Genomic DNA, 19,887 nt, shown 5'->3' on the forward strand with positions numbered 1-19,887 from the left:
TTTTTATTTCTTCTTTCAGGAATAGCAGGATGGGTCTGGACTTTGATGTGAAAACATTTTGTCACAACCTGCGTGCTACTAAGCCTCCGTATGAGTGTCCTGTGGAGAGCTGTCGGAAAATTTACAAAAGTTACAGTGGCATTGAATACCACTTGTACCATTATGACCATGACAACCCCGCTCAGCAGACTCCAGTGCGGAAACCCAAGAAGAAGGGTAGAAACTCACGGACAGGCACACAGCAGTCTCCAAGCCCATCGGAGATCTCTCAGTCACCAAGCCGGGAGATGCTGACATATGCTCAGGCACAGCGTTTGGTAGAGGTGGATATTGAAGGACGACTGCACAGGATTAGCATTTTTGATAATCTGGAGGTCCTTTCTGAGGATGACACAACAGCAGAGGATATTGTTGAGTGCAACAGTAACAAGGAGAATGCAGAGACATTGACTGCAACTCCAAAAGCCAACAAGCATAAAAACAAAGACAAGCGCAAGGACTCTAGCCATAACACCCCTGCTTCTGCCACCAAACTGCCTGAAGTGATCTATCGTGAAATTGACCACAGTGCGTCAGATGCCCCTCCTCGACCGTTGTCCTATTATCGCTACATTGAAAAGTCAGTTGAAGAACTGGATGAGGAAGTCGAATATGACATGGATGAGGAAGATTATGTGTGGCTAGACATAATGAATGAGAAGAGAAAAATTGAAGGTGTGAACTTCATCCCACAGGAAGTGTTTGAGTATCTCATGGATCGGCTGGAGAAAGAATCATACTTTGAAAGTCATAACAAGGGAGATCCAAATACATTGATCGATGAAGATGCCGTTTGTTGTATTTGTAATGATGGAGAATGCCAAAATAGTAATGTCATTCTTTTCTGTGACATGTGTAACTTGGCTGTTCACCAAGAGTGCTATGGGGTTCCCTATATCCCCGAGGGACAGTGGCTGTGCCGCAGGTGTCTACAGTCACCATCAAGAGCAGTGGACTGTGCCTTATGTCCCAACAAGGGAGGTGCATTTAAACAGACGGACGATGGGCGCTGGGCACATGTGGTGTGTGCCCTGTGGATCCCAGAAGTGTGCTTTGCAAACACTGTTTTCTTAGAGCCAATTGACAGTATTGAGCACATCCCACCAGCACGTTGGAAGTTGACTTGTTATATCTGTAAACAGCGGGGATCAGGAGCATGCATTCAGTGTCACAAAGCCAACTGTTACACAGCATTCCATGTCACCTGCGCACAGCAGGCAGGACTGTACATGAAGATGGAGCCCGTGCGGGAAACTGGGGCAAATGGCACCTCATTCAGCGTACGGAAAACAGCTTACTGTGACATTCATACTCCACCTGGGTCAGTACGCAAGGCTCCTGCTCTCTCCCACAGTGAGGGTGAGGACGAGGATGATGACGAAGGAGAGGATGGGAAGGGACCCAGTTCGGAAAAAGTCAAAAAAGCCAAAGCTAAGTCAAGGTTAAAAATGAAGAAGGCACGGAAGATCCTAGCAGAAAAACGGGCTGCGGCACCTGTGGTTTCAGTTCCCTGTATTCCACCTCACAGGTAAGCCTGTTAAAATGCATTCACTTGATTTATGTTGTTAAAGAGGAGGGTTTGCAGATGCTGGGATAATAGTGCAATACACAAAGGTGCTGGAGAAACTCAGCAGGCCCTGCAGCATTTATAGGCCTGAAACAATGATTACCCTTGACTTCCTATAGATGCTGCAAGGCCTGCTGAGATCTCCAGCACTTTTGTGTATTGCACTTGATTTGTACTTGACATGGATTTGTATTCAGTTTGATGTTAGATAACAATACATAGCTAGATTATGAAATGAACTTTGTGGTTTGTGAACTAGTATAATTGTTGTTCAAAATCTTAGCTAACATGCTAGGAACAGCTGTTATATACGCACTACAATATTATACTATAACATTGTAGGCAAAGAATTACTCGCAATAGTTTTGTTTCCTGCTGTTGTAATGTCAATTCAGGAAACCCTCAAATGCTTTATACTTGGCAATATTACCTGAAGATGCCGTTAATGCTGGCACAGCACTGTCCGGACAATACTTGTGAACTTTCTTTGTCTCAAAGTTATCAGGAAAATATACTGCTATCATCTTTTCTTTGGCTTGGCTTCGCGGACAAAGATTTATGGAGGGGTAATGTCCACGTCAGCTGCAGGCTCGTTTGTGGCTGACAAAACCGATGCGGGACAGGCAGACACGGTTGCAGGGGAAAAATGGTTGGTAGGGGTTGGGTGTTGGGTTTTTCCTCCTTTGTCTTTCGTCAGTGAGGTGGGCTCTGCGGTCTTCTTCAAAGGAGGTTGCTGCCCGCCGAACTGTGAGGCGCCAAGATGCACGGTTGGAGGCGAGATCAGCCCACTGGCGGTGGTCAATGGGGCAGGCACCAAGAGATTTCTTTAGGCAGTCTTTGTACCTCTTCTTTGGTGCACCTCTGTCACGGTGGCCAGTGGAGAGCTCGCCATATCTTAAGTACTGGGAAAAACAATGTTGTTGTCTTTGGACTCTTTCCACACATTGCTTTCACCAGTCACTGACTTTAATCCCTCTCCCAGCAACTATCTGATATCAATCCGGGGCAGTAAGATTTTTTTATACTAATCTAGACTGTGGAATCTTTGTCATGTTTGCTTTTGAAACTCTCATCTATGTCTTACAATCTCTCCCAAACTTTAGCCCTTCTTCTCCCTCCAGATTCCTCCAGCTCTGTAAGATCTTTGAGGCCATTACCTCTGACCAATATGAGGCCATTACCTCTGACCAATATGAGGCCATTACCTCTGACCAATATGAGGCCATTACCTCTGACCAATATGAGGCCATTACCTCTGACGAATATCAGCCTTCGAGCTATTTTTTCTGAACTTCCCCACCTTTTCTTTTTAAGGCATTTATTAAAACTTCTCTGAAGCAAATTTTTGACCATATGTTCTCCTGTTGCTTGATGTCAGATATTTTTTGATTACGTTTGTTTGGATATTTTGCTACATTATGTGTGCTGCTTTGCTTCTAATATCCATACATACTTTGAACTAAACATTTTGTTCATAATAAAGTGAAATTCTATAGTGTGCATTGTGCAAGAAATAAAGTACTGTAATTATGTATGAAAAGGAACCGAGCTTTCATAGACTAAAGCCTACAATAGCACATAGATGAAAGAACTTACTCCAAGAAGTCTGAATTAGTGATTGCATAATATTCCATTTGTTTTGAAATTGAAGTGGGGACACAGATATGTAGTGACTTTCAGTGTTCTTAATATTTTTGAAAAATATCTTTAGTATTGTTAGTTATAAAATATAGAATAGGAGAGCTGTTGGCCATGAGGATCACGACACACAGATTCTCAGGTATATTTTGAAATAGTGGAAGGCTGGCTGCGGATTATGGATCAGTGTAGGGTTCTGAATGTCATTTTATTATGCATCGAATGAGGTTTCAATTTCATTTAGAACTTGCTGTGGATTTTGTATTTCCAGTAGATAAATGAAGTCGATCCTTAGAAACTAGGGTGGGTTCAATCTCACATCTGACCTATTTATGAGGTGCCCCATGTTTCTGTCTAATGAACCTAGATCTGGCAAGACTTTGATAGATTAGTTCCTGAGGGAGGAAAATTCTCACCTGGCCTTTTGACAACTTGCTGTTTTTAATTCTTTAATTTGAATTCTGTCTCCACTGGATTTATGATTTCAAGATTAGATAGATCAGCCTGGTTGGGAAAGATGGCCAGGTTGCAAATACAATAATTTTGACATGTTTTGTAAGCTTCTAATTGACTAAAGAAGTCTTAAAAATGTATTTTGTAGTATGTGTTACAGTGCTCTCCCATGATATTGCATCCAGGGAAGAGTGAAACTCAAAAGTTTAAATTAATGGTCTTTTATTGAATGTTTATGGATATTTATATTTGGTTACTTTTCATTAGATTGAGTGTTTTTTGCTCCCCTTCTAGAAAGCTGCACAGTTTTTAGTGAATCATTGGGTCTTGTATTTCCTAATCACATTGCTGTATGCGTTTTGACTAATCAGTTTGTAGCTTTGTATTGTTTCATCGTGTACAGTTTTTCCTATTCTTTGGATTAATTTAATGAATGCATTATGCAATCCTGCATAATGCACAAAGAAGTAAAAATGAATAATTGAGGAGGCAGTTAAATACTGTGGGAGAACACAATCTTAATAGGAATGTGGAAAAACTAAACTCGTTCCACCACTCTGAAAGATCTTGGCTAATCTATGAACCAACACCATTTCCTCATAAACAAAAAAAAACTTCATTTGTTCTACCCGCATATTGCACCATTCATTAGATTTAAAAGGGCCAAAGTGGCATTTGGCTTTCCATCAGTGTGCCCGTCACAGTTTTAAAAACACAAATTTTGACCAAAGAATTATGTTTTACTTTCTAACAGTAACAACTTAGTGTAGGCGTTGTAATTTTCCTTTGAGTGGGGGAAAAAAAGAGTCAATCTGATCCAGATAAATTAAATATCCATAGACCTTAAAGCAAAAGTGGTATTTTGGTTGTCAGTCTTGTATGCAATTATTTTTCACTTTCATCCAGTCTAACCTGAGAAGTAACATGTGGTTTAAAGATTGGCTGGTAAGATTGATTTAAAAAAAAAATTGATTTTGGGGGAAAAATATGATCAACATGTTGTAATTGTGGGTTAATGATAATAATTCAAAGGTGAGGCAGCATGATTGTGTGGCGGTTAGAGCAACGCTGATACAGTTCCAGCGATCAGGACATGGGTTCAAATCCCGTGCTGTCTGTAAGGAGTTTTGTATGTTCTCCCCATGTCTGCGTGGGTTTTCCCCGGGGGGTCTGGTTTCCTCCCACCCTTCAAAATGTACAGGGATTGTTGGTTAATGGGGTGTAATTGAGTGGCATGGACTCATGGGCATGCCAATTTTAAAATTTAAATTGATAGCATCCAAGATATTTTATAGACATGATGAGATATGGTCGTGTGCGATTGACATGCAAAAGGTCGCACCCTCATTGCAGGAAAATGGATTGAATAAATGTGAGTTAAAGCAAAGAAGGTTTTTCTTTTTAAAAAAAAAGTGAATTCACTGATGATGTGTTACAGATGGTCGTTGTTGTATATTTCCTGTCTCATTTTAGTGGAAATATTAAGTCAACTTTGAGTAACAAAATAGGATGCACTGCAACTGATGCCTGGTATTCATTAAATTCAACTTTGTGGTTTCATTCATCAAAAGCACTTCTTGTACCTTGTTACATGCCAAGCCCAACATACACTGAGTGGATCTGTAATGAAGGAACACTTTGGCCACAGAGAGAGCATAACATTGACTTTCTGGAAATATTCCTGGAACTTGTGGTAAATGATGCGATTAAGTACTGCAGTCTTCGGAAGTTAGAAGATTAATGGATGATTTGATTGAACTTTCCAAAAATGTTGGAGGGGACTGATGGAATCGATAGAAACTGTTTTCACTTGTTGTGAAATCTAAGATTAATTGGGATAGTCAGAATCAGAACCAGGACCCTCCAAGACCAAAATAAGAAACCATTCCGGATCCACTTGGAAGGTGAAAATTTGGATCTGTTTTCTGCAAATGACAAGTCTTTTTTTTCCCATTTTAAATCTGAGCTAAATATATTAAAAAATAAACAGAAATTATCTATCACAATCATCCATGGTCCCATTGAAAGGCTTGAAATATTCCTTTGTTCCTTTTGTTTTTAATAGCTGTAATTTTAATTGCAATAATAATTTCATTTAAAAGAAATCATGAAATGAGCTGGACATTTGAAACTTTCCTGTTTAAGATTTAGTGCAAGATTGTCAGAGTTGAGGACAGAATGCCAACTTTTAGAAATAAAATGGCTCACAATATAATCACTGCTGCAGATATGGCTCAGTTTTAAACACAGATCTGAATATTGAAGCTGAAATCTATTGAAGACAAACTGATGGCAAACTATTGAGAAAGAGTGAAACGGATTTTCAAAGTGAAAGACTGAATATATTGTAATCAACGAGAACACTAGTCACTACACATCAAAATCTAGCACAATGACACACTTTGGAATACACTGGCACCAATCATTATTGTCCATGGACAATATTCACCAGAGCTTTGTTGAATTAAATTAGCAGGTAACATACTTTATATTAAAAAAATATTTGATTTGGTATTCACTTTTCTTACTGCTGATTTACTTTTGTTTTTTTTTCTGCAATAAGGATTATAGCTCTTTCCACGACCCAGGTATAGGAGCGTTGGTGAAGTATGTTCTCTGGATTAAATGGCAATGGTACTGCTCTTTAAAGTGCCCAAATATAGTTGTCCTGAGCAGATGGTGGAGAGCATTCACCCTGAACCACAACCTGCACTGAAATGATTGTTAACTGGTATTTAGAAACAAGTCTTTGGCTACAGGTTTGATCAAAGAATATGTAGGAAGTAAAAAAAAATGAGTAGAAAAGAGTTCCTCCAACTGATAAAAATTGAATTGGTGTGTAGATCCAATCAGACACATAGATGTACGACACAATTATAACAACTTGCTCAAGGTTTCTTCCAGGGATATTCCAAAGGAAAAGTTCACAAAGCTGGATTTTTCAGTCCATTGTCAGAAACTTTCTGGAACAAAAAGTGCTGTCAATTTACCCTGCTTACTATTTAGGGTGTATTATTTAGTATTAAAATTAATAATTCTACAAGAGATACGTTTGAAATATTGAATCCAATATTGTGCAGGTGAAGACACCTTGAGTGTAATGCTTTTAAAGAACTTTCCTTAAAATGCATTAAATATGCTAGAAATTTTAGGTCAGGTAGTATTCAGAGAGAGAGAATAAAAGTTTTAAGCTTACAACCTTGAATCAAGTCTAGAAGGAGAGAAATATAACACATTCTTCAAGGCAGATGAGGGGGCAAAAGAATAAAAAGAAAAGGTTTGAATAAAAGAGTTGAAAGAAAGTAAATGACAAAGGGGTGATATGCAAGACAAAAAGAATGCCAGAAATGTTTTCTGTAGTTGTGGAAATCTGCATTTAGTCCTGAAGGCTGTAATGTGTCTGAAACAAAGATGAGATCTGCTTCACCAGAGCTTTGTTGAATTAAATTAGCAGGTAACATAAAACTCAGATTTATATTGTGATTTAACAGAGGTATTCTGCACGAAATGTAATCAAGATTACTCAGTCTAAGTTTGCTCTCTAACCCCCACCCCATTCGAGAAGACAGTACTGCATAACATCCGTTCGGGCAACGTCCAACCGCATATACGTCCGCAATCCTATAAGGTTATAATAGAGTTCAAAAATCCTGATCAGAGAATGACGTATCCGGATGTAGTGGCTTCCCGCGTGCAACAATGGTACCTCATGTCTCTTGAATACAAAGCGATTGTACTGCCAGGCGTATGATGGTACAGTATATAACCTATAATACATATGTCTTGATAGTCATAATAAACCCCAATGTTATTGGCTTAAGTATGTACTTTCTATCATTATTTTAATGAGAACCTTCCCTACTTACAAATAAAAAGTTTACAGAATTGTATAGTATTAACCTACTTAACCTTGCCAGATACATTAGCTGAAATACAGCACTGTATGTGTACTGTATCTTGGCTATTTAGTCAATACTGGTACACTACAGTATCCCATCTAGCTTTGCTAAGTGTATGATATGGTGTTCGCATAACGTCCTAGTTCACAGAATGTATGGTGGACGTTAAGTGATGCATGTGTTGAGAGAGAAGGATGGATTGGAATAAAATGGCTGGAAATGGAGCATTTAGTTTATACACAGTGCAGTCATAACTCAACCCAATGATTCACACAATAATTCTGGAATTCCCTGTTGATCCCTCTTGATTCATTATTTGTTCCCCCTTTACCTTGTATATCCATCCCTTTTATTATTTAATCTCTTGTCCATTTTTTTCTCTATTTATTTTGACCACCTGTACTTACCACACTTTTTAAAAAAATATTTTACTTACCACACTTCGTGTTGCCATTTTCAGGGAACATAGTCCTCGAACGCTAGGTCTTTCTTTTCAACCACACTTCCCAAGGCTCTACCATTCACTGTGTATGTCCTCCCTTGGCTTCTTAATTTGCATCTTTTAAACCCTTTATACCAGATAATGTTTTCCATTTCTGATGGAAGTTTGTCACCTGAAATAGTAATAGTTTTTCTGTCTCCATCGATGCTGCAAAATAGTTTGCAGTATTTTTGCCTTTTTTTTCAGTTATTGGATCCATAGTATTTTGCTTTGAAAAGACTTTCTCTGAATTGTGCTTCCAGAAAAGTAACAAAATGATTTAAAATTAAGGGATCCAGTATGGTACCCATTGTTTTCATTCATTCACAGGAGATATGGAACACGGGCAACACCGACACCGACTCTCAATCGTTTCTGATCTGAGGAGGCAGTTAAGAGTTAAGCATGGAGTGAAACTAGAATGTAGTTAATACGCAAAAATACTGGGGAAACTCAGTAGGTCTTGTGTATCTTGTATATTTTTGCCTCCTGTATATGCTGCGGGTCCTGCTGAGTTTCTCCAGTACTTTTGTGTATTAACTAAGAGTTAGCCGTATTTTGGGATCAGGAATTACATAAAATTAAACTGAATTTGAATTTAACTGGACCCAGTAGATGTAGTGACATTTGTATGAAGGCATCTTCCTCTGAGAAATGATGATGATCCCGTGACTATCTGCATCACTCGTTAGTTCAGCTTATGATCAAGGTACCACGAGTTATGCACAACCTGATCTTTTGTGCCTGTTTATTCTTTTGGTAAATCTAGTCAAGTTGAAGATATTAACAATCATTATTATAAAATTTCACTGGTAATTTTGTTATGATGCCATCTCTTTGTTAATTATGGTTTCATATTTTGAGACAAGATGTCATTCTTAATAGAAATAACATTGCATCTTGATGTTTATTTTTAGATTAAGTAAGATCACAGGTCGACTATCAATTCAACGTAAAAGCCAATTCATGCAGCGGCTTCACAGCTATTGGACTTTAAAGCGACAGTCAAGAAATGGTGTTCCACTCCTTCGGCGGTTACAGTCCCACTTGCAGTCTCAGCGAAATGCAGAACAAGTATGCTAAGGCTTTATGTACCATCTGCAAACCTTGTCAGCTGTCACTGTTGGTTCTAAATTTGGATATGATCTTGTAAATTGGATGTCAAGGTAGACTATTATGTCAGTCTTACATCCAGAGCTAATAATGTACTACTTGTTGTTCAACCATTGAAAATATTTTGTTTGTTGATGTAATATTAACATTCTCATTTTCAACAGGTAGAGACTCAAGTTAACTTTCTTTCAAACCCATTCCAAAAGCCAGTAACTATTCAAATGGAAATGACGATGCTTAGCATTCCCCCTGCCTCTCCCTTCCCCGATCACTGTTTCATACGCACGCAGCAACTAAAGTACGCTTAGACCACCTAGACATCAGCAACACATCTGGCTATTCTTCATCGACTACAGCTCAGCCTTCAACACCATCATTCCCTCAGTGCTGGTCAACAAACTCTAAAATTTCGGCCTCTGATCCTGGACTTCCTCATTGGAAGACCACAGTCAGTATGAATTAGAAAGAGCATCTCACCTCAAGAATGTGTACTTAGCTCACTGCTCTACTCACTTTACACTCATGATTGTGGCCAGGCACAATTCAAGTGCTGTCTATAAATTTGTCGATGACACCACAGTTGTCAGCAGAATCACAGATGCCAATGAGGAAGGGTACAGGGGGGAGAGAGATCAGCTCATTGAACGGTGGCACAACAACCACCTTGCACTCATTGTTAGGAGTCAGGAGTGCTGAGGGTCAAGAACTTAAAGTTCTTGGCTGTCAACATACCTGAGGATCTGTCTTGGGGCCTCCACGAGAATGCACAAAGAAGGCTTGCCAGCAGTGATCCCTCGTGAGGAGATTGAGGAGATTTGGTATGTCACCAAATACTCTTGCAAATGTCTACAGGTGCACCGTCGACAGCATTCTGACTAGTTGCATCACTGTCTGATATGGAGGTGCGAATGCACAGGACTGGAAGGAAAACCTCCAGAGAGTTGTTGACTCGGCCAGCAACAGCACGGGCATTAGTCTTCATTCCTTCAACAACATATACAAGAGGTAGTGTCTTAAGAAAACAGCCTCTTTTCTCAAGGACCCCCACCACCCAGGTAATGCCCTCTACACACCTCTACTATCGAGAAGGAGTTGTCAAGTTTATTGTCATCTGATTGTACAAGTACAATCTGATGAAACAGTGTTTTCCAGTCTTTGGTCCAAAACATGCAGACACACAGCCAGACAGACAAACAATACATATGCAGGACAAGTATTCATTAGAGACAAATAAATATTGTTTCATGAATATGAGAGTCTCGGATGGTTAGTATGAGCAGTTCCTTTGGTCGTTCAACTTTCTCACTGCCCGTGGGAAGAAGCTGTTCCTCAGCCTGGTGGTGCCGTCTCAGATACTCCTGTATCTCTTCACCGATAGGAGCAGCTGAAAGATGCTGTATGCAGGGTGGAAGGGGTCCTCAGTGATTTTTTGTGCCTATTTCAGACAGTGATCCCAGTAGATCATGTCGGTGGGGAGTGATCCTCCCTGCCACTCTTATGGTCCTGTGGATTGACCTCTGATCCATTATCTGCAGCAACCGTACCACACGGTGATGCAGCCGGCCAGGACGCTCTCGCTAGAACTGTAGAAGGTTGATATAATGGGGCCTGGTAACCTTGCCCGCTTCAGTCTTCTCTGGAAGTGCAGTTATTGTTGTGCCTTCCTGACAAGTGAGGAGATGTTGTGTAACCGTGATAGGTCACTGGTTAAGTGGACCCCTAGGAACTTGGTGGTCCCCACTCTCTGTACTACAGATTTGTTGATGTGTAGTGGGGGGTGGTCATTCTTTGTCCTCCTGAGGTCCAAGATCAAAATGTCTTGTCCACATTTAGGAGGTGCAGGAGCCTAAAGACGAGCACCCAATGATACAAGGACAACATCTTCCCCTCTGCCATCAGATTTCTGAATGGACAGTGGACCATAGACATAACCTGATTTTCTCCTATTTCTGTTGATTTATTTATTTATTTTGAAATGTAATTTATAAGCAATATTTGTACTGTAGTGCTGCCATAAAACAATGAACATCAATGTTCATGACAATAAATTCTGATTCTGAAAAGGTAGGTATTTTAAAATTTTTTCTTTTTAATTTTTAGAGAGAATCAGAGGAGAAAAATTGCGCACTGAAAGAGCAGCTGAAATCGTGGCAGCGACTGCGGCATGACTTAGAAAGAGCACGGCTCCTCGTTGAGTTAATCCGGAAAAGGGAAAAGCTAAAGCGTGAGGAGGTGAGACAACTCCTGAAATTCAGCTTTAAAAACTGCCTGCGGTGATGGGGGATTGTAAATTTCAACTACTGTACCATGTGTCTAGTTTCATATTAGATTCAGATTAAGTTGCACATTCACCATGAATAAACTGTGGATGGTTGGATCATGTTAAATTCTCTGTAATGCTGCTAAAGTCTAAGAATTGCAAAGATTTATATATCAGTGAAAGGATGAATAGGCTGTGCCTCCTCCATTTATCGGATTACCTTTTGTAATTCAGTGTGGTTTGACTTTCCTGGCTAGAACACAAACAAGATGTTTCACTCTATCTTGGTACATGGGCTTTGAAAAGACAGGTGAAGGCAAAGTTGCAGAGGAGACCAATAATGGAAACCAAGAGTTCAAAATACAAAGTACAGCATGAATTAAATGTGAGGTTGAACATTATTTCTTTCCTCAGTGGTGAACTTTATCACATGAATAACTTGGGAGAAATAGTGCAAGTAAACTTGAGGAGAAATAATCTCAACGAGTGAGAAATTAATAGTTGGAAGTTATAGATATTGAGAATGGAAGGATGCTCATGAATTGCATCTGTGTCACCTTGGATCATTTTTTGCAGTATTTGTACTGTAGAATAATTGGCCCTAATGGCAGTTTGGTCAGAGGCAGATCATAGATTCTCAAGGTGGGGGTGGGAATATTTTGATGGGGTGTGGGGCTTATGGATTTTCCCTCTTGGTTAACTCAACATTTGCTGGTGGACTTCTCTCTCTGAAGTTCTAATGCAATACCAAGAGGAGTTATCTGAGTTGCAACATGATGAATCTGTGAAAACTCTGTTCAAAGTGAAAGGAACCATGATGTGGCTGTCTAATGAAATTGAAAAGAAATACCCAAACTCCACTACTTTAGCAAGGGAACTATTGAGACATTTTCCATCACCTTATTTAGTTGAATGTGGCTTCAGTGCTGTTGGTGATTTGCTACAAGCTAAGAGAAATTGACTGGAAATTACAAATGAGGAGATTTAAGGTTGAAACTAACAAAATTAGTCCCTCAAATCAAAAATATCCGCAGCCAGCATCAGGGCCAAGGTTCCCACTGAAGAGATGACAATTGTTGAATGTGTGTTTGAGAAGGTTGACATATTGAGGTAGAAGTTGAATATGAAATATGTATTCCAGTGTGTTCCCGACCTTAACTGCATTGAAATACACTTGCAGTAAATTATTTAATTAAAGCTTCTTTTGAATATATAACATTTTTCCGCAAATGATGGGGTGTATGTAGTTTTGAAAAATTAAAGTGGGGCCTCAGACAAAAAAGGTTGAGAACAACTAGGGTAGATGATGAGTGAAAGTTCCTCTTCCACTCTGGCATTGTTGCTTCGTCTTTGACTTTTCTCCTCTATTTTCCCCTCGTGTTGGTGAGTCTCTAGCTGTCATTGTGAATTTTGCATAATATTGTTTCATTGTTAAATCCAGGAAAGAAAGTAAATTCTTCAGAATTTGTTTTGTGATCAAGAAGAGTGTCATTTAATGGTGGTCTTCTGAATTGCTTATCAGGAGTCACTTTAAAATATTGATTTGTGAACAGCAGTTCTTAAGTAAGTCCCTGGATGTGGGATCAGAGCATTGGTGAACATGACTGTGTGAATTCTGTGCAAATACCAGAAAAATCTTTTATATTTTATTGAAGGATACTCTGAATTGACAAACATACATTATATACTTAGTATTAATTTTCTGCTTTGTACTAAAACTATTTAAAACATTTTACAATCATGAATTAGAAAACTAGCTAGGATGAAGACTGGCAAGCATTTATGTCGTTGAAACACCTCCAATGTTGAAAATTTGAAATCAAAATGGAAGATTGAAATCAAAACAGAAGATGCTGGCAATGCAAAGAGAGAGTGCTGCAGATACCAGCATATTGGGCAGCAAACTATGAAGAGGAACAGTGTAAACATGTCAGAAATTCTGATTGGCCCAAAGCAGTCACACTTTTTTTCTCTCTCCACATATGCAGCCTGTTGTGCTTTATTTCTTTTTAATGTCAGCTTAAATTTTGAGCCAGAAGTAAAATTTCAGCATTGGAACTTCTGATATGAAATTTGTGTTCTGCATGATAAAGGTAATTGAGAATTGTAAAGGAAGTCAATGGGTATTTTGATCAAAAGAGTCACCTGCTTTATTCATCACAAATTTTATTTCTGATTGACATCATTCTTGGTTGTAACACAGCTCAAAATACAGCAGTTTGCAATGGAGCTACAGCTGACACCCTTCCTTATCCTCCTCCGAAAGACGCTAGAACAGCTCCAGGAGAAAGACACAGGAAACATCTTTGGTGAGCCTGTTCCATTAAAAGAGGTATGTTGCTTGTGGATTAGTTAATGCTGGTGAAAGGTTTTGAGTGAATTCTGAACTTCTGATTGTTAAAAGAATTCTGAATTCAATTTTTATTTTAAATTGTGATCAGGTACCAGATTATTTGGATCACATCAAAAAGCCAATGGACTTCCAAACAATGAAGAAACAGCTTGAAGGCTATCAATATCGGACGTTTGACCAATTTGAAGAAGATTTTAATTTGATTGTGAACAACTGCTTACAGTACAATGCCAAGGACACAATATTTTACCGTGCAGCAATTAGACTAAGAGAGCAAGGAGGTGCAGTACTGAAATATGCTCGCAAGCAGGCAGAGAAAATTAGTTTTGATTATGAAACAGGGATGCATGTACCTGAACCAGTGCCACCAGAAGATACGGGTCAGCATTTCTGGGAAGAAGGTGGGTGTAGTTAGTAATTATAGAAATCAATGCATATTAATTATAAATTTCTCCCTCTCTATCTCCTTCTCCCTCTCTAGAAGTCTTAGCCAATTATATCTTTATAATTGTAAAATTAGGTTCTTTACAAAATTGGCGGGTCACTTTTTTCATTAGGCCCTTTCAAACTGCTGTATGAAATGGGGTTAACCGGGCAATTTGCCCAGTTAGCACCCCAATTATGTGGCAGTTAGAAAGGGTCTGATCTGGTCAACCCCGTCGGAATCCAACTGGGTCCCTGACCTACCTCAGAGGAAGTCAGGGAACCCAGTTAAACTTATCTAGGTCGTGTCCACAGGCGATTTGAAAATGAAAATGGCCAACCCACTTCTTCCAGTGACACCGGGCAGCCAGCATCCGAACACCCGGCAGTTCTTGTGGTGAGTACGTGACGCATCATTGTGGGGGCAGGATCACCCTTAAATTGCCGGGATGGCGATTTCATGGGTAGATCCCCATGCAACTTAAAAGGTACTTTTCCAACACTTTTGCCCCAGTATCGCACCCGGCTCCCAGGAGGGCTACCCAGGGGCTGCAGTTTAAAAGACACTATTTTCTTTTGAATTCTCAGGCCAGTTTCTTCACTTCTTAGCAGTAGAAACTTGTACTTGCATGCAAAAGGCAAGAAAACAAGATTTTGAATGCTACAGTGATATAAATTAATTTCAGCTGTTCTTTTCTCATCCTATTTCTGCCCATTTTCCCACCCACTTTGACAGTGCTAATTAACGCTGATGTTCATTACTATGGTGATCAAGACCGATGTTTCACTGTGCAGTTTAACAAAATGGAGTCTGACCTTGGGCTTACCAGATGTTGGCATGAAAACAGTTCAAAGCCCTTGTCCCAGCAGAGATTGTGTTTTGTGGATCAAGCCTGGATCTGACACCAGTTAATTCAATGAAAAACCAGGCATTCCTTGTCTCCATTAATCCGAATGAACTGTTCGAAAAATCTCAGGTTTCAACATTGGAGGGAATATCTCTTGATAACTCCATGTCTCATAACATTATTAGGTGAAATAACTAAAAAAAAGGTAGAATATAATTAATAGAAGCCATTTGTCTTTGCAAAATTTTGTGTGAATGCATTTTAATGAAATCTTTTAGATTTCAAAACTTTGAGGCATGTACTAACCTGCAAACGCCTCACGACCTGTGTTCAATGAAAATGGCGTTTGAAATAGCCTTGGTTTTGCAAAGGTGTGTATGTGTGACAGAGATTAAATTTACAGTCTCTGATATTGACTTCATCCTTGATGCAGAAGTGACGTGGTAATTAACATACTTTCTATAGTCTAGAATTAAGAAGATAAGCCAAGGTTTATTATTTCCTGCTATAAAGGACATGTGTGGATTAATGCAAAACAAGGTTTATCCCAGGATTGATTTTTCGCTGAACAGCTAACTTACCTTCACTAGTTTAGCATCTGGAGAAGCCACGTTAAAAGCTGTAAAACTGTATCTCAGCAGGAATCTTGCTTTCCAAAGATTAAACTTGGACAAAGCAAATTGAATTTCACGAAGGATCTTTGGACAATTGGCCTCCTTCTTTAAAGGAAGATAATTCTTATGACATATCAAAGGGCATTTTTACACAGAAAATTCAGAATTATTCTGAAAAAAAAATAGCCTACTTGCCTCCAGTGTGTCCCGATATGGTCATTTAAACAGGGGCACTTTTACACAGCCTTCTTGTGTTGCTGAGTTTGTCAGAGGGGGAACGTTGTATTCATTAGACCTGTTTCTTATGGAGTGACTGCAGTCAATTGACACTGCAGCCGCTCCGTAAAAATGTGTAGGGGTACGAGTGGAAAAATTACCGGATGGAATTTGTATTAAAAAAATTCTGTCCTGACATTTTTCCACTATCACCAGAGCAGAAATTTTCTGCTGTTCAGTGGCTGTGTAAAAATGCCTAAAGTCTTTATTTGGATACCTGCAACCTTTGTATCTCTGAGCCCTATATTTATTCAGAAGAATTTCATCTAGTTGTAATTATTTTTCATGATATTTGTACAATATACAAATGCAAACAATATCAAAGATCTTGAATTATTCAGCTTGAAAAATTTTGTCAATATGACTGATTTGTGTCTTTGCAGTTTTATAATATCCATAATAAGTAACCGACTGATAATTAATGTGTTGTGCTCCTACTCCTTTTCTGTCTTTCTCCTTCTCTTTCGTACAAATAACTTTTGTCTGTTTTGACCTTTTTGTGGTCACTGTGTTTTGACAGAAGTGGATCGGCTGCTAGTGCCTGAAAACAGATCACACATGTCACTGGAGGAACAACTGAAGGTACTTCTCAATAAACTGGACACAATGGGCTCCACGAAACAAAGCAATGGGCGATCACGTCGAGCTAAACTCTTGAGGAAAGAGGTTACCCTAATTCGGCGGAAACTTGGTCAGCATAGAGAGCAAAATGCAGGATCAGAGCGTCACGGCATACCAGGTCGAGGCTCCGCAGCTGGAATTAACCCTTCGGGTAAAGATGGGCAAACGGACAGTGCTGCTGAGGAAAGCAGCAGCCATGAGACTGGAAAAGGTATGGATGAGAACAGCCATTAATTAATCAATTTATTAACTAGAATCTGCAGAGAAATAATGAAAAAATAGTTCAGGCTTGAAATAGTTCTGTGAATAGATAGTAAAAGGGCAACATTTGGTGCAGGTTGACATTGAAAGTTCTTAAATTCTGAGAATTCAAGCCTCAGGATTGAATTTTGTAATGCAGTGTGTGGCTCTAAAAATTGTTTACTGTTGGCCATCCTAACATTCATCTCTGGTACAGTACTTGTAAATTAAATGCTTGTTCCTGTTTAATACTTTGTAGTAATAAAGAATGTCCTTTCTAGGATTTTCATGTAGTTTATCTCAAAGTTTGTATTAAGGGTATGATTTGATAATATGGGTCCTTGTTCGGTCCAGGTTACCACATTCACAGGCTGAGGAAGATTTGATTTTGCCATTTAGTAATTCAATAGCCACATTATCCATGTCAGGGCTAGATGCTGGTGAGAAGGGCCCACCTCCTTCAAGGAGAGTGGAACCCTGGAAGGTTCACTTTACCTTTAGTTCCTTTTCCTTTGAATACTTTATTTTAAAATTATAAAACCACAATTACATCGAATTCTAATAAAATTCATATACAGTAAAATATATGTGGATAATATGTAACAAAAAGAAACCCCAACCTCCCTCTCCCTCCCCATTAATTCCCACTCTCCTTCTCCTACAACTACCCACTAAGAAAGAAAGGATATAATTCAACTATAGATATAATTCAACTTTTCAGCCGTGAAACCAAGAATGGATTGAGAGCTCAAATCTTCAACACTTTTCAAATATGGGCTCCAAACTTTCAAAAAGAAATGGTATTTGTTCCGTAAATTATATTTTATCATTTTAGGAGGGATACAGGTTTTCATTTCAATGTGCCATCTTTGCATTCCCAAGACCAAATCGGATTTCCACGGGATAGCTAAACATTTCTTAGATTCAGCTGAAGCTAAATGTAAAAAATTCAATTTGATACGTAGTCAATGAGTTCCTTGTTTCAGATAGTTATTTTTGGTGCATGTTTTAACCCATTTGTTGTTGAAATTGACTGTTGAAGTATAGCATATCAATGAATCTTCTAAGATGGCTCATTCACTCAACTGGAGCTTGGAATAGCAGAGATGCCATGAGTGTTGGGATTCCAGGTAGTGCCTACAAATTAGTGAATAAGGTTAATTCTTTTTTTGAATATTTTACTTAAATATTTCCATACACGTATTCATATCAAAATGCAAAATATAATCTAATCATATCAATTCCATTATACTTGATGATTTTATAACTCCCCCCAAAAAAATAAAAATTAAAAACTGCACCAACCCCCTCCCTCCCAAATAATAACACCTAAAAGGATAGAAAAGGAAGAAAGAAAATACAATTAGTAAGGAAAGAAAAAAGAAGCAGATCTAGTTGTCAAGAGATCACCGCCTTTCACTCGATTCTAATAATTTTCATTTTTATTTGCTTATTCCAAGGAGTTAACGAGGTTTCACAAGGTTTAAGGAGAGCCATTTATAAATTTATACCTACAATATGTAAATATGGGCACCAAATTTTCAAAAAAGTTTCAGATTTATTTCTTAGATTATACGTCATCTTCTCGAGGTATACAGTTATGAATTTCTGCATGCCATCTTAACGTTAATTCTTGATGGATCTTGGCCACAAACTACTATAGGTCACTGACCTATTAAAGGACATTCTTCAGTATGATGTGATTGAGTTATGGTCAGCTTTCTTTGAACAGAAGATAGTTTTGAGTGTTTGGTTGAAATTTAAGCATTTTTTTCTACTGATTTACAGGAATACTCTTCCCTTAATGACTTGCTATTGAATCAAAATCTTTCTTGTTTGGGTGACGTTTTTGTACTTCAGCAGAAATATCTGCTGTCAAAAAACAGTTGTAAAACAAGACAGTTAACTCAGTGATATAAAACAAAGGAAAGCTCAAATTTATTGCATGGATTTTATTTGGCTGAATGGTAATTTTAGAAGTGTTTAGGAATCATTATTTGGTCATTTCAAATTAATTGTATAATTTGAATGTCATCTCAAGGGTCACAAAACTTCTCTGCCTTCAACTCCTTTGCCTTAATCTTTCTCTTGTAGGTCTTGGCACTACTTCCTCGTCAGCTTCAGCAGCAGAAGTTGGTAGACGGACAAAGTTCCTTTTCACTGCAAAATCCAAAAACAAATGTGTCGGGTTGCCCAAGCGCCCAGGGCGGCCACCCAAAAATCGTGAATTTCAGGTTCCACCAAATCAGAGTGGGAGCCCCCAGAATCCAACAGTGACACAAACTTTGACAAGGTCCAACCAGCCAAGGAAGCGAGGCCGTAGCCCCAGCACGAGCTCAGAAAGCGATAGCGACAAATCGGCTGGGGGCGACGCACACATAGGTAAAGAGGGTGCTTGTTTTCCGTTATTAAACATTTAAATTTCTGGGGATAATTGTTGTGGAGGGGGTAAAGTAGATTTAATGGTTTACAATGCTAAAGAACTCAAGTAGTCAGCCAAACGTTAAGCTGCATTCATAATCGAGAGCTGGAAGATCTATTCCAGTTGCTTCATTGGGACTTTCTTTTAACAGGAATTTCATGGGCAGTGCATGAACTGACTTCTGATTTCCAGTATGATGGATTTGTATCTGGAGGCATAAAGTCTTGCCACAAGTCTTGCTCACCGGCAGTGAGCCACATAGTTCCTATGTAAAGTGTACTTGTGCTTATCTCAGCTTCTTCTAAGCCGAGCTCGCAGAGGAACTAATAGCCTGAATGTACCTGGGATTGTCAGATCTCGGAAGCTAAGCAGGCTCAGGACTGGTCAGTACTTGGAGAGGTGACCTCCTTGGAACACTAGGTGCTGTAGGTTTCTGTGAGGGGCGCTGGACAAAGTGGCGACTCTCTGCCTGCCTTGTGGTAGACTAAAGTTAAAGAATTTCATGTATGTTACATTCTAAATATAGTATTACAAAGCTACCAATAATTTGGTACCGTGATGTCACGGCCTGGTTATTAATTGATGAGTAGGGTATTGATATTTGATAGATAATTGATATTATCTTGCTGAAAGTAAAAAC

General features: G+C 38.9%; 1 protein-coding gene across 5 annotated transcripts in view; it reads left to right on the plus strand.

Moving 5' to 3' along the window:
• The window catches only part of brpf1 (bromodomain and PHD finger containing, 1), a 43,731-nt gene that overhangs the window by 7,754 nt on the left and 16,090 nt on the right, over positions 1-19,887 (plus strand). For 4 of the 5 annotated variants that reach the window (XM_069936715.1, XM_069936719.1, XM_069936717.1 and 1 more), the window contains exons 2-8: positions 20-1,567; positions 8,995-9,151; positions 11,291-11,422; positions 13,654-13,782; positions 13,892-14,204; positions 16,485-16,796; positions 18,920-19,207. In XM_069936715.1, coding sequence (XP_069792816.1) covers positions 30-1,567; positions 8,995-9,151; positions 11,291-11,422; positions 13,654-13,782; positions 13,892-14,204; positions 16,485-16,796; positions 18,920-19,207 — 2,869 coding nt within the window. In that variant the 5' untranslated portion in view covers positions 20-29. The remainder of the gene's footprint in view (positions 1-19; positions 1,568-8,994; positions 9,152-11,290; positions 11,423-13,653; positions 13,783-13,891; positions 14,205-16,484; positions 16,797-18,919; positions 19,208-19,887) is intronic. The other variant, XM_069936716.1, reaches the window with a different exon arrangement.

This window comes from Narcine bancroftii, chromosome 5 (genome assembly GCF_036971445.1).
Source record: "Narcine bancroftii isolate sNarBan1 chromosome 5, sNarBan1.hap1, whole genome shotgun sequence".
Taxonomy (NCBI): domain Eukaryota; kingdom Metazoa; phylum Chordata; class Chondrichthyes; order Torpediniformes; family Narcinidae; genus Narcine; species Narcine bancroftii.